The sequence below is a fragment of the Podarcis vaucheri genome, assembly GCF_965113315.1.
Source record: "Podarcis vaucheri genome assembly, chromosome: 17".
Classification (NCBI taxonomy): domain Eukaryota; kingdom Metazoa; phylum Chordata; class Lepidosauria; order Squamata; family Lacertidae; genus Podarcis; species Podarcis vaucheri.
Genome location: NC_138755.1, coordinates 9,128,591 through 9,143,707, shown reverse-complemented (window position 1 = coordinate 9,143,707; position 15,117 = coordinate 9,128,591). Strand labels below are relative to the sequence as shown.

General features: G+C 49.2%; 1 protein-coding gene across 1 annotated transcript in view; it reads left to right on the top strand.

The window, feature by feature from the left end:
* The window catches only part of SH2D3A (SH2 domain containing 3A), a 29,468-nt gene that overhangs the window by 12,527 nt on the left and 1,824 nt on the right, over positions 1-15,117 (top strand). The window contains exons 4-10 of the mRNA XM_082205434.1: positions 748-1,163; positions 2,242-2,339; positions 5,552-6,114; positions 8,606-8,721; positions 10,898-11,069; positions 12,598-12,709; positions 13,682-13,873. Of these exons, the coding sequence (XP_082061560.1) occupies positions 748-1,163; positions 2,242-2,339; positions 5,552-6,114; positions 8,606-8,721; positions 10,898-11,069; positions 12,598-12,709; positions 13,682-13,873 (1,669 nt within the window). The remainder of the gene's footprint in view (positions 1-747; positions 1,164-2,241; positions 2,340-5,551; positions 6,115-8,605; positions 8,722-10,897; positions 11,070-12,597; positions 12,710-13,681; positions 13,874-15,117) is intronic.

The window sequence follows — 15,117 nt, the reverse complement described above, 5'->3', positions numbered from 1 at the left end:
CAGAGGCACCATTCGCCTGCGGAGCTTATAGCCGGGATGCTGCAACAAACAGCCGTGCAGGTCTTTGGGAGGCAGAGACATGCAAGAGGGCATCAGAGGAGGGAGGGAAAGAAAGAGGGATAGAGGCCAGTGTTGCCCATGGCAGCACTGACCATCATTCAAGGCACCTCAGGGTGCCATGGCACACTGGTTGAAAACCACTGCCCTATGGGCTTATTGCGTTCAGTAGCTGCAAGGTTCTCTCCTTTAATAGTTGTCCGGAAGGGAAGAGTTTTGAAGGGTGCATATTGTATCTGGCCCAGAAGAGAGATTGATATAGCTGTCAAAGGTATGAGTGTCCTATAGCAGATTTGGTCTCCTGCCGATGGACTTGCAGTACCTCTCCACACTGGCTCATTGGATCCTGCTAGACAACCCTCCTTTCTTGCTACAGTGGTACCTCAGGTTACAGACGCTTCAGTTATAGACGCTTCAGGTTACAGATGCCGCTAACCCAGAAATAGTACCTCGGGTTAAGAACTTTGCTTCAGGATGAGAACAGAAATCGTGCTCTGGCGGCATGGTGGCAGCGGGAGGCCCTCAGGTTAAGAACAGTTTCAGGTTAAGAATGGACCTCCGGAACGAATTAAGTTCTTAACCCAAGGTACCACTGTACACTGTTTTTGCTCCTGATCTCCTCGGCCACCTCCAACCACAAACCAAGTTCCTCTCTCTCTCTCTTTCTCTCCTTTTCCTTTCTGGCCTTAGGAGGCAGAGTCTCTGCTGCAGGACGACGGAGAGTTCCTCATTCGTGACTCACGGTCCAGCTCTGGCGACTACGTCCTGTCGTGCCGCTGGGGCGGGCAGGCCCTGCACTTCAAGATCATCCGCGTGGTGCTGCGCCCCCGGAAGGGCTATTCCCGCACCCTCTTCCAGTTTGAGCAGGAGCAGTTTGACAACGTGCCCGCCCTGGTGCGCTTTTACGTGGGCAACCAGAAGGCCATCTCGGACGCCTCGGGAGCCGTGGTGTCCCGGCCTGTCAACCGGAGCGTGCCCCTCCGCTGGCTGAAGGAGCGGTACAGCGACACTGGCCAACCCCCGGGGCCGGGCAGGGTGCCCCTTCGGCGCTTCAGCTTCCGTGCAGCCGCAGATGCGGAGGAGACGGGAGACGGGAGCTTGCTTCGGTGAGCAAACAATTACTGTGGGAGCTTTGTCTTGGGGGAGGTTGCGATGGTGGGCATGGCATGGCTTTCTTGTGGCGCAAATCTAAGCCAGTGCCTAATGGGACTCCCAAATCCCATTCCCAGCCAGCATGGCCAATGGTTACGGGCAGGGCTCCCCCCCCAACTGGAACTCAGTTCCAGCATCTCTCAGGTGAGTTCTGGCACCTCTCAAGTGGACACCATTGCCATTCTAAGAGAAAGAAGGAGTTGTTCATGGTGAGTTCCAGCACCTCTTTTTCTAGAAAAATAGTACTGGTTAGGGGTGAATGATCGGTGTTGTAGTTCAACGACATCTGGAGAGCCACAAGTTCCCGTGATTTAAGCAGGCCAACTAGGAGGAAGCACAACTTTTAGACCTACCGTATTTTTCGCTCTATAACACGCACCAGACCATAACACACACATAGTTTTTAGAGGAGGAAAACAAGAAAAAAATATTCTAAACGAAATAGTGGATATATGATTTTTGTGGTTCATGCTGTGGCCACAGACATGTGATCTGACAGTGAGTTTGGAGTAGCCCAATGCAAAAATCCTGAGGATCCATGTGGATCCATGCTTTGTAACCACGGAGGAGGGAAGGAAGGGGAACCATGGATCCTCTGCTCACGACGGCAGCAAATCTCCCCCGCCACCCGCAGGCATTCGCTCCATAACACGCACAGACATTTCCCCTTACTTTCTAGGAGGAAAAAAGTGAGTGTTATGGTGCAAAAAATACGGTACGTCTAAATAGCTGTGAGCAATTCCCTGGTCTCGTTCAGACGTAATGCCAAACCATAGTTCAGTGCTTCAGAGGGCCTTGGACTCCCTACTCCCCTCCCTTCTGTCCAAGTATGAGATAAACGTGTGAATTGACCTGCCTTGCGTTGTGGCTCTTGAAGCCTCGTCAGTGTGATGTCCATTTGTATGTGAGTCTAAGCATTATCTGGCAGCTGGTCCACACATTCAAGTGGCTTTTCTGCAGGTTTTTGAAAGGCAGCATTGGTGGGCTGGAATGGGTCAGTCATTTCCCTCTTATCCGCCCCCCCCACCCCAGGACAAAAGATCGAAGTGGAAGTGACCCCAGTAGTCTAGACCAGTTGGATCGGAAGCCGTCCTTGCATGGTGCCCAGTCGGACAGCAATTTGCTGACAGGTGAGTGACGTGGAGATGGCAGGCTCAATATCAGCTTCTGTTTGTAATGCTGGAGGTGGGTAAGCAATGGTAAAAGTTCAGTGCAGTTATTACTAGACTTAAAAGAGGCAAGCTGTTAAGTTTTCATCAGCTTTCTGGGATGTTTTCCACTGTCCAGTTGTTCTTGGGCTTGTTGATCAGAAGGTCAGCAGTTTGAATCCGCTCGATTGGGTGAGCTCCTGTTGTTTTGTCCCAGCTTCTGCCAACCTAGTAGTTTGAAAGCACACCAGCGCAAGTAGATAGATAGGTACTGCTGTGGCTGGAAGGTAAATGGCGTTTCCGTGTGCTCTGGCACTCGTCACAGTGTCCCACTGCACCAGAAGCGGATTAGTCATGCTGGCCACATGACCTGGAAAGCTGTCTGTGGACAAACACCAGCTGCCTCAGCCTGAAGTGAGATGCACGCCGCAACCCCATAGTCACCTTTGACTGGACATATCTGTCCAGGGGTCCTTAACCTCTTTATCTTTACCTTCTGTCATCCAGCTTGAAAATAGACATGATGTTTCACTTTTTATTTTTTCATGCGAAAGGAGAGATTTTCATTCTGTTCAAAAATCATGGAATTTACCAATGAAAAAACAGCAACCCCAAAAGGTCCTACTTTAATGGGTTGAGAGCAGTAACAACAACAACAACAAAATCCAAACCACACTTCAGAACCAGAGTAAATCATGGATTGTTTCTCCAGGCGGGTTCTAAATTGTGGGATTTTGAAGAACAGACCTCCTTGGGCTGTTTTGCTTATTTATTTAGAAGAGGTATATATGAGGATAGCAATTGTTGCTGTTGGAGTGGGTGCCAATCGAGAAGGACAGCTGGGTCTCAGAAACATAGAATTTTAGAGTCGGAATGCACCCCGGGATCATCTAGTCCAACCCCCTGAAATGCAGGAATCTTTTGCCCAACGACCCTACGATTAAGAGTCTCATGCTCTACTGACTGAGTAAAGCAGTGGGCATTGTTTCAGCTCTACGATAACCCAGATTTGGATATTTGAATATCAGCATCATTGGCCAACGACTAATACGATGACCTGGGTTTGATGGGCTTAATTTGAGAGTTGGAGCTTACTGCCTGTCAGGCTGCAGAGGAACCAACCCCCACGGCAGGTTGCCAGGAACCAGGATGGATTTGATTTAAATCAAATTGATTTAAATCACTAGTCAGTCAGACTTCAAAATACATAGACAGATAATTATGAAATTATTGTGAGATTTAATAAGTTAACTGTTTATATTTGGACAACTTTTCTGCTGTACTTTATTGGAAGGAGAAAAACAACCATTTCCTTAATAATAATTTAAACAATTTATTTAACTAAAACAATAACATTATAGCATATGCATCCATGTTTCTTAATTGATGTGGTTAACAAACAAACAAACTTAGACTGAGTTTTAGCACAGATGAAAAACTTAAAACAAATCCTTATTTCCTGATGAATAACCTTTGGACCTTAATGTAACTTAAATAGAAAACTACCTTTAGAAAGATTTTTCATCCAAAAGCATTTTATTTTAAAAATACAATTTAAATAAAAAAAATCCATTTAAACAAAAATATATATCCTATTTTAAAAATATATATCGGTTTTTAATTTTTTTTAAAAAAAATCGCTGATTTTTCTCCACCCTTCCAGGAACAGATAAGACATGAAAAAGTCCTTACTATCTACTTTTTATTCAATATTTGCAGAGAAAGGCTTAGGAATGTAGCCTCTTGGAATAATGGCGTTTTCCCGGGTCTATCTCCACCCCCCTTCTCTCCTACTTCCTCATTCGTCAGCAGGTGGCGCTGAGGCCCCTTTGATTCTGAGCCCTTTGCTCTCCTACTTTTAAGGCTCACCAGGTTCTGGGAGATGGCAGGTCTGGAACATAGCTGTCAACTGTCCCTTATTTGGCGGAAACTCTCTTATCCCAGCGCCGTTTCCCGCTGCTGTCCCAGACTTGACCCGGCGCCATCTTTCGGGCACAAGAGGAAAACAAGGCCCCCTCCCGCAACAAAGTTTCCCACGGTGCTCACTGCTGTCCCAGATTGATAATGTCCCTTAAATTTCCCGGGTTTCATGCTCGCCCTGCTCGGGAGGGAAGCAACGGCTCGGGGTCCTCCACCTCGAGAGAGAGCGCACGCACGAGCTGCCACGTCTCTGTCTCTCCCTTTTCCCCTTCAGGGGCGCGTTGTGAGGAGACGGGTGGCGGTAGGCGGGCAGGCAGCCCCTCTCTTGCGAGATTTCCGCCGCGCTGCCAGCAGAAGCCGGAGGCGGTGGCAGCAGCGGCTGAGGAGGCGACCTGAGGGAGGAGGAAGAGGAGAGGATGGGGAGGGACAAAGAAGGGTGGCGCTTCAGCGGCCGCCGCGGTGCCGCAACCGCCTCATGCTGGGCTCGCGGCGGTGTGGGCGAGAGTCTCCCTCCCTCCCTCTCGGGCGGGGAAGGGCCGATGGAACTCCTCGCACCAGGACGACGGCAGCCCCGCCGTGCTGCTTAGCATCCCCTCCAACCAGTGCAGCATCTTAATGTAGTGATTTCCCCCTCTGCATCCCTTTCATAACTCTATTTTTATAAATCATTTGTCCATCCATAGTTCAAATTTTTACTACAAGTTTTCTGTCAGTCCTACCAATGTATGCAACTCTTTACAGTAGCTTTTCAACTAAATTATAAACTTTCCCCATTCTTTATTAAAGAAGTCCTCTTCCTGGTTTCTAATTCTGCCTGTAACCTTTGCCACCTCAACGTTGTTCATCAGTTTTGTCTGCCACTCTTCTTTGGTCGGAGTTGTAGACCCTTAGGATCATCCAGTCCAGCCCCCTGCAAAACACAGTCAGTCGCAGCAAAAGCAGCATTCCTCTATGAGTGCCGATTTGTGTGTAAGCTAAGCAAAATCCCTTATTTTGGCTGCTGGTCCCTTATTTTCAAATCTGTAAGTTGACAGCTATGGTCTGGAATGCTTTCTAGAGATAACGTGTCAGCCAGCTGCTCCGTCTCTGCCTCATCCTCTCCCATTATTTCCCTACTTTCCCCCTCATCTTCCTCTGAGCTGTGATCCCCCTCAAACCCCTGTTGCAATTCCTTCAGGAAGGTTCAGGCTGGGGAGGTGGTCTCCACCATTCCTCCTCTGCCCAGTCCCTGGCACTGCGTGGACTTGGTGCCTGTTCTTTCTACTGACCCACAGGTATCCCAGAAACATCACCTGGAGCCCAGGACCGGTGCCAGCTCCCTCCCCTGTCTCCTGCCTTCCGCACAGGCAGCGACCCTGTCCTGCGGCCCAACGCCCTGAAGCCTTGCCCACTGGGAGGTCCACCACTGAGCGGTTCTGAGGGACGGCTCCACTCCAAGGCTCCACCCAAACCTTTGAGGGCCCCGTCCATGCTGGTGAGCGACTACTGCGAACTGGTTCCCAAGGCTCCCCAAGGCCCCGGGAGCCACGTGGAACGTCTACGGAAGGAAGAACGGTGGCGGGGCCAGGCCTACGTCACAGAGACGTCCTTTGGGTTCCTGGACTCGGACGGGGCACCTTCTACCCTCCCTGACACGGCGGAGGCTGCCGAGGAGCCAGAATTCGAAAGGCCCCTGGTAGAGACCACCTCCTCCTTCCAGCCTCGCCACTTCAAGTCGCTGCTCTTGGCCCCTGACAACAAACCCCTGGAGCCCAGCGCCCTAAAACGTCTCAAGGACCTGTTTGCCCAGCACGACTGCCGGGCAACTGCCCTACACATTCTCCAGGTAGACTGCCAGGTGAGAGAGACCAGCGGCAGGTGGGTGGGGGACGCACAACAACAACTTTTCACTTTACCATTCGTCCCGGTGATCTCCTGCCCCCACCCTTAAGTATGGCACATTTTGGGCGTTTTATAGATGACTGTTTTTGTCCAAACCTGTCCTGAGAGCTCACTGCTGAGCTCAATGCTGATCTGTAGTATGTTCTCTGCCGCACCACCACTGTGGCTGGTGCGCAAAATATTTCGGCTAGGACAGAGGTCTGCAACCCGCGGCTCTGGAGCCGCATGTGGCTCTTTTGCACCTTTGCCGCGGCTCCGGGGTGGATACTAGCGAGGGGAGGAGGCGCATTGTTCGCCCCGACACTCCCCACTGTGGCGGGCGCTGTACTGGCTTTGACGTCGCATGAGGGCGGTGCGTGCGTTAGTCACGCACCGTCCCGACGTCACCTTCCTGCCCGCTACATTGTAAGGGGCATGTACGCTGGTCACTGCATTGAAAGGGGGCATGTACGCTGGTCACTGTTTTGAAGGGGAGTGAAGAACACACACACACACAAAAAGGTAACTTGTTAATTTAACGTTTATTTCTATGAGGAGGAGTAATTCTGAGGGGTCAAACAAAGAAATAATTTAAAAAGTGACAAAAAAGTTATTTTTATAATGACGAGTTTTGCGGCTCCCAGTGTTTTTTTCTTCGGAAACGGGTCCAAGTGGCTCTTTTTGTCTTAAAGGTTGCAGACCCCTGGGCTAGGAGGTGTGTTTTTTTGGTAGGGGGTGAATTCTCCTTCTCACAATGGGGTAGGGGCTAAATCTAGGTAGGAGACCTGGCTTCCAGCTCAGTATCATGGCTGGGCAATATCTGGTTTTCAGTATTGTGATATATCACCAGCTAAATATTTCAATGTACGGATACATCATAATATCTGAAATGAGAATGGAACTATGGAGAGGCATTGGCTGGCTTCACAGTTTCCCCCACATTGTGATTTTTACAATAGCACGCACACGCAAACACACACCATGATTTGCAATATATGGCCAGGCAAAAATTGTGAAACCAATATCAGGATGCGGACTTCAAAGCAGTTTTAGGTGATACATCCATATATTGCCCAGCCCTATTCTAAGCTGGGGGGAGGGTGTTTCTAGTTTTGCCCAAAGTTGTTGAGCTCCCCCCCACCCCCACCAAAATCTACACTTTCGGCATCAGGATTTTACTGGACATTTCAGTGAAATGCAGAATACAGTCATACCTCAGGTTGCGAACGTGATCCGTGCGGGAGGCATGTTCGCAACCTGCAACGCTTCTGCGCATGCACGTGACGTCCTCGTGTGCTTCTGCACATGCTCGAGCGCTGAAACCTGGAAATAACCCATTCTGGTACTTTCAGGTTCGGCGCGGTCCGCAACCCAAAAACGTGCAACCCACAGTGTTCATAACGTGAGGTATGACTGTAGAATCTCTTCTCTGCCCATAAGCATAAATTACAAAGCTTTCATTCTTTTTAAGATGATGCAAAAACTGACAGATGGACTGTGCCAAGAGCTTTTGTCGACTGGCTAGACCATCGTTTATGTGTCCAACTGCTCTGTGGCTCACAAAAGCTGATCTCTTTGTTGGCCTACAACATGCCCCAAGACACTGTTGTTTTTACTGTAACACAGTGCTATCCTTCTGAAACCCACTCACAGTCCATCCTAGATGGTAAAAGTATAATAAACTAAATAATTAAGGATAAGACCTGCCTTGGTTAAGAGGTAGGTAACCTTTGTCTTTAGTACATCTCAAGACAGAGAGAGAGATGAATGGTGTTGCCCTGAGAACTGAACATGACAAGGTGGACGTTTACTTTTCTTTTAAAATCAATGAATAAATCTCAGAGCAGAAAGCTTTGGAGCCAAGATTTCTCTTCCTTCAGCCCTCTTGCTTACTCTTGCACACATGCTATTTATGACACTGTTTTAATTTTGTTTAACAAAATAAAGCTGCCTCATTCAGAAGAGATAGGTTTGCTTTTAAGCCAGAGATTCATTGTCAAGTTTTCAAAAGCCTTATGAAGGCAATGGAGAGCCATGAGATTGGAGCTGTGTGGAAGCGATGTGGGGAAGGCCAACTTGTTTTTAAATGGAAAAAAATGCATGTGGGTTGCATTTTTGCATTCCTACATAGTGCAACTTTCAAAGAAATGTTCCGATTCCTAAAATGCCTGATCTCTCCTCGCTCTAATGGACCAGGGAAGGTTGTCACACATTGGGTCCCAAAAATGATGATTTTTACTACCACATTGTGTTCGCGTTTAGTTCTTGGGTGCCCACCTGAGCACTTCTCATTGTGCACCTCGTCACAGAAAGCAGATTTTTATGCTTGCTTACCTCAGGTGGGAAGCACGATATCTGTGGCAGCTCACAAGGGAAACCAGCCTGGGGAGCGGAATGGCGGGAGGGAGGCCGTTGGCTGCCTCAAGTTCCTCACCCTTTCCCCAAAATGTCCCCCCTCTATTCTTCAGGTTGCCAGAATCATTGGAGTGTCCAAGGAGCAGCGGCGGGTGATGGGGGTCAGCTCAGGTCTGGAACTCATAACCCTCCCTCAAGGGCATCAGTTGCGGAAAGACCTGCTGGAAAGGTATTGACATTTGGGAGTGGGCAATGGGGCAGACACGGGTGGCGCTGTGGCTTAAACCACAGAGCCTAGGGCTTGCCGATCAGAAGGTCGGCGGTTCGAATCCCCGCGATGGGGTGAGCTCCCGTTGCTTGGTCCTTGCTCCTGCCAACCTAGCAGTTCGAAAGCACAATGTGCAAGTAGATAAATAGGTACCACTCCAGTGGGAAGGTAAACGGCGTTTCCGTGCACTGCTCTGGTTCACCAGAAGCAAGTAGTCATGCTGGCCACATGACCCAGAAGCTGTACGCTGGCTCCGTCAGCCAGTAAAGCGAGATGAATGCTGCAACCCCAGAGTCGTCCATGACTGGACCTAGTGGTCAGGGGTCCCTTTACCCTTTACCTTTCCTGGAGCAGACCCCACAAGAGGGGAGAGTGGCATTCCTAGGATGACCACAGCTACCCCAGGAGTTGGTTGCTTGTGGCTCATGCAATTGCTCTGTGTGTTTGTGTGTGTGTGTGTGTGTGAGAGAGAGAGAGAGAGAGAGAGAGATCGGGTGTGGGGGGCAACCAAGTCAGTATGGAAATTGTAAACTTTGCTAATGAATGTACTGGGAGGCGGAAAAGAATTTTCCTAGGCTGAGTGTTCTAGGGGCCCTGAAATACTTTTGTGTGTGTTGGCTGCATTTTTCCTCCTTCTAGGGCTTGAGATGAGTATGCAAAGCTGTTTGCCAAGTGGAAACATGTTCGAGTGGGAAATTCAGCAAGGGAAAATCCAGCAGGAGGGTTTTTACGGGGAGTCACCCAGCCTCTGGCCAGACAGAGCTCCAAATAAATAGCTAACTTAGCACTGTGATCTTGTAACTACACGGTTACCGCTTGGCAACTGGTTGACTGTATTCACTTGAATAGTCTGAGCAGCAAACAGCAGCCCAAACCTCTCTGTATGCACCATGTTGAGTTTCACACCTGGGCTGTGATGTGATTCTGGCTAATCTGAAAACCTGAGTGTTTCCCCCAAGACTAGAAATCACACGTGCAAAATTCAAAGCCTTGAGAGTTGAAACATTTGTGGTGGGAAACTCAAGGTGTGGTATTGAAATTGAAGCATTGGTCAGACAGGCCTCAAGCCCTCTTCCTACCACAAAACTGCTGCTGTGCTCCTGAGTTTGGAACGTTTACTTATTAAAATTTATGCTACACCTTTCTGATACGGTGGAGTGGCTAAGAGGCTAAGGATTTGGGGGGGTGTCTGGTTCTGAGTTCACACTGTGACTTAGGCAGACTTTCTCAATGTCAACCCCACAGCTGCAATAGGGGAATAATCCTACTTGCCTACCTTGCAAGCAGGGGGGCCAACTTGAGTAAAATATTGGGGGGGGGCAGGTAGGCCCCACCCCACATAATCACATGATGTGCACACACACCATTTGAGTGGCAATGCCCATCAACATTGGTGGGGGGCAACCTCCTCAAATATTTTATGGGGGACCTCAGCCCCCAAGAATTCACTCCTGTGTTTGCAAGGGTTTGCGATATAATGTGGTTGTGATGTTACTTGATCACTCAGCAGTAGTATAAAATTCTGTTCTTCTGATGGTAGGTGATGGGATTAGGAATTTCCTGAATTATGGGTATATTCAAACACATTTAGCATTGGATAAGATGGGAGTAAGAGACGCGGGTGGCGCTGTGGTTTAAACCACTGAGCCTAGGGCTTGCCGATCGGAAGGTCGGCTGTTCGAATCCCGTGACGGGGTGAGCTCCCGTTGCTCGGTCCCTGCTCCTGCCCACCTAGCAGTTCGGAAGCACGTCAAAGTGCAAGTAGATAAATAGGTAACGCTCCGGCGGGAAGGTAAACAGCATTTCCATGCGCTGCTCTGGTTCGCCAGAAGCGGCTTAGTCATGCTGGCCACATGACCTGGAAGCTGTCTGCGGACAAACGCCGGCTCCCTCGGCCTATAGAGCGAGATGAGTGTGCAACCCAAGAGTTGTCTGCGACTGGACCTAATGGTCAGGGGTACCTTTACCTTTAAGATGTCCATTTTCTGTGGCACAGCACCCTCTTGTGGTGATTTCGTGGGAGGACAAAATAAAACTCTAATTATCTGTCATTGCTGCTGCACAAGACTGTGTTTGTTTTGAGGGCAGCAGCGACCCCTGTCTGTCCACTCAAGATTCCCCCTTTGCTAACCCTCAGGCACCACCTCATCGCTCTGGGCATCGCTGTGGACATCCTAGGCTGCACAGGGTCCCCAACTGAGCGGGCAGCCATTCTGCACAAGATCATTCAGCTGGCGGTGGAGCTGTGGAAGTCAGCGGGGGACCTCTTTGCCCTCTCTGCTGTGATGAAAGCCTTGCAGCTGCCGCAGGTGAGAGATGAGTAGGGGAGTGAAATGAACAGTAAGGCATTTGCCAACACTCTGGTCACGGGATCTGCTGCAGGGTATGGAAAGCCAAGGCTGTGGAGCAGCTGTTTGCCCAGAAGGATTGTGTAGTGGGCCACGGAGAAGCGTGGCCCTTCGGAAAAGCCAGCCCTGCTCTCACTTTGTGTGACTTGCTGTTAGATGGCTGTTGTGATCTCTCCTCCCCTCAAACCACTTTCATCTGAAAAACAAGTATCTAGTTTCTGGGCCTCACTGAAGGATGTACAGTGGTACCTTGGGTTGCATACGCTTCAGGTTACAGACTCCGCTAACCCAGAAATAGTACCTCGGGTTAAGAACTTTGATTCAGGATGAGAACAGAAATCGTGCTCTGGCGGTGCGGTGACAGCGGGAGGCCCCATTAGCTAAAGTGGTGCTCCAGGTAAAGAACAGTTTCAGGTTAAGAATGGACCTCCGGAACGAATTAAGTACGTAACCAGAGGTACCACTGTAATGTGCTTTAGAACATGAGAGCGTGGATATTTCAACAGAGCCATGTTTCCTCAGAATGGGGAGGCTTCATCCCAGTTATCAACATCCTTCTTGAATTCTTCTGATGTTTCATTAAAAAGTCCCTGCTCCTGGCATGTACAAAGTTATACCTCAATAAATCTGCACGTGCTGATAATGCCAGCCCTTATTTTGGTCCTTAACTTGCCATTCAAAGCCAAGAGGTTTGGGGCTCAGAAAAAAATGTGCAGATTAATGCCAGTGAAAGGGATCGAATTTAAATTTGCCCAACCACAGGGTGTGAATATAGAAGCAGCCCTGGCTGTTATGCAGAAGCTTGCACACAGACTTATTAACCCCCTTGTGTGGATTTAACACATTTCCATCCTGTATATCAGGTGTAGGCAACCCCTGGGAGCCAATGTGGTGTAGTGGTTAAGAGCGGTGGACTCGTAATCTGGGGAACCGGGTTCGCATCTTCGCTCCTCCACATGCAGCTGCTGGGTGACCTTGGGCCAGTCACACTTCTTTGAAGTCTCTCAGCCCCACTCACCTCACAGAGTGTTTGTTGTGGGGGAGGAAGGGAAAGGAGAATGTTAGCCGCTTTGAGACTCCTTCAGGTAGTGATAAAGCGGGATATCAAATCCAAACTCTTCTTCTTCTTCTGGATTAGGCTGGATGCGGCCCAATCGCCTTCTCAATCCGGCCCACGGATGGTCTGGGAATCAGAATTCTACATGAGTAGAATGTGTGCTTTTATTTAAAATGCACCTCTGGGTTATTTGTGGGGTATAGGAATTCGTTCACCCTCCCCAAAATATAGTCCAGCCCCCCCCCCCACATGGTCTGAGGGATGGTAGACTGGCCCACAGCTGAAAAAGGTTGCTGACCCCTGTTTTAATGCTCTGCGGGGTTCTTTTTTTTTTTAAAAAAAAAACCTTATCAGGTCAATCACCCAGGTCTTTTTGTGACACAGAAGTCTGCTGGTAGCTGGTCCAGTAAGACTCTGTTTCTCCCTCTACAGATCACACGACTGGAGCAAACATGGAGGCACCTGCGCCAGAACCACACGCAGAGCGCCATCACTTTTGAGAAGATGCTGAAGCCTCTCATGGGGTGCCTGAACCGGGCTGAAGGTGAGACCTCTCAGCCATTTTGACGGAGGCACGCCTGAGGATGCAGAACATGACGTCTACGTGATGACATTGTTCTATGGCTCCCTTTCCACATGATTGAACCTAGTTGTGGTTTGCAGCTGTCGCACAGTGTACAGCCCCACAGACGTTTATTTTTGTGGCCTCCACATGGGAGACTATGATGTCTGGATCTTCTGCCTGTGCCACAGTTCACAGGAAGGGCTTTGCTGGAACCGAAGAATTGCAGAGTTGGAAGGACCTATTTAAAACCATTTGGTACCCTTCTGAAACCTCCTGTTTCCGTGCTTTGGTACTAAACACTATGGCAGCTCTTGGCTTGTCATTGCAGCCCCCCCCCCCCAATCTCAAGCTCAGGTCACTTTTGTACCCTCCTCTCAACGTGCAAAAGACGGTGTTTGGCTACAGCCCCAGGAAGAAAAAGCCTGTGCAGGGTGAGCTGGGGGTGATGTGAACGCATTGCTGCCTCCCCGTCTTGGAAGTAGGTGTGGATGGAGGCAACTACCTTGCCTTTAGCTGGGGACCACTCTCTGTAGGCTTTCCTTTCAGTTGGATGACACCCAGATGAATTATGTGCACAGGCTCTTGGAGAAAAATTTCATCCTTCCTATATACTTGCATCTAATATACCGTTGCTCTCCTACTGTCTCCTGAAGCTCCATTTTTTGTTTTTAAAAAAGCATTATTAATTTACTTACTGAGCTCTAAATTGAAGCAGCAGCATTTTTGAGAATCTGCATGTCAGCCTGTTAGCCAGCGCTGTCTGCTCTGACTGATAGCAACTCCTTAAGGTCTTTCCCATTACAAAGAGGCTCCTGGGGTCCTTTTAACTGGAGATGCCAGGAATCAAACACAGGACTTTTGCCTGCAAGGCATGGGCTCTTCTAGTTGTGGCCCCTTCCATTTTTCTTTTTTAAAAAATAATTTAAAGTGATTTGTGCTTCTGCCCCACAGGGAATTCAGTCCCCACCCCGAAGGAGGTTGCAGTTCCCCACATCCTGCCCCTCCTCTGCCTTATGGAAGGAGAAGAAGTCTGGGGTAGCAACGAGGAGACCTGTGACGCTCTTCTACGGACGCTGGAAGCAGCTCGGTTCATGGCCAACAACGCCAGTGCCTACCGAATCAGTGCTGAAGCAAAGCTCCAAGGTAGGGTAGCTCTTGACAGTACTGATGAGCCCAAGCCTGTCCAGAGGTTGGTTGCTTCATCCCTTTACAGTCTCATTTTGTGCTCAGGTTAGAGTACAGTATATGAGAGACTTACATTTTATTCTCTAAAACATTTACAATTGCATATGCATGGAACGTTTCTTGGGAGTACATGGAGATTGTTTGTTGTAGAGATTTCCAGAAACCGAAAAAGTTAAGGAAATGAAGTTGGCTGAGCTGCAGAAAGAGACAGATGCCTCCAGGGGCACAGTGAGTGTCGTGGCTGTGCAGGGGTTGGAACCTGGGCTTTCCAAAGCGAACTCTGGCAGGCAGCCGTTCTATCGCTGACTTTTGCCATGGCAAAATGGCTGCTGCTGCTACTGTTGTTGCTGGACTGTATTTTGCCTGCCAGCCAAGTTTCCTAGGTCCAGCCTTGCTTCTGCCATGGGTGGCACCCCCTTGTCCTACAGAGTGGCAGAAACATTGCCATTCCCTCCATAAATGCCATGTGTTCATGTGCAGATGCATGCCCCGTTTGCCCCCCCCCCATTCAAGCAAGAGACTGTTGGGTGTCCTCAGTCAAATCCTGTAGCCACGTTGGTGCTTAAAATGTGAAGCAGCGAGATTTTTTTGGACGGTTGCTAGAGGTGTAGTTTGCACATCACAAAAACACCTGAGGGGATCCTCAAAGCGTGGCCTCTCAGGCGCACGTGCAACTTGTGCCAAGGCCTTCCCTAACCTACATTTTATTCCAGGCAGCGAAGGCTTCTGCACATACACTATTTTCTTCCGTGTCCGCTTGTCTTAGCCCCAGGCAAACACTCTCTCCCTTCTCCAGCCAGCTTTTCTGCTGCCTTTCCAATAAAAAAGCTAGATAGCAAGAACCAACCCACAGGAGTTCATGTCTTGTAGAACTACTTGAGTAGCCTGTTAGTTCCTTTCCCTGAAGCTCGGGGGGTTAAATTTGGGACATGCAACATCTGTCCACTGTGGCTTGTGTTGCTTGTGATAACATCATAATCTGCTTTGCTCAGCCAGGATCTGAATTCTGCACAGCCAGCACCTGGTGCCTCAAGCAGAGGCTTGCAGAGAGGCATTCCTTTTCATGCTGCCTTAATGTTTTCATGCATGTGTGTTTAAGCTGATGCACAAAAGCGCCACTGTGGCCCAGAGGGGCTGCCCTTTCTTCTACCTGGTATTGTGGCATCTAAAGAATATGGTTTCATGCTGAGCCTTTCCGTTAA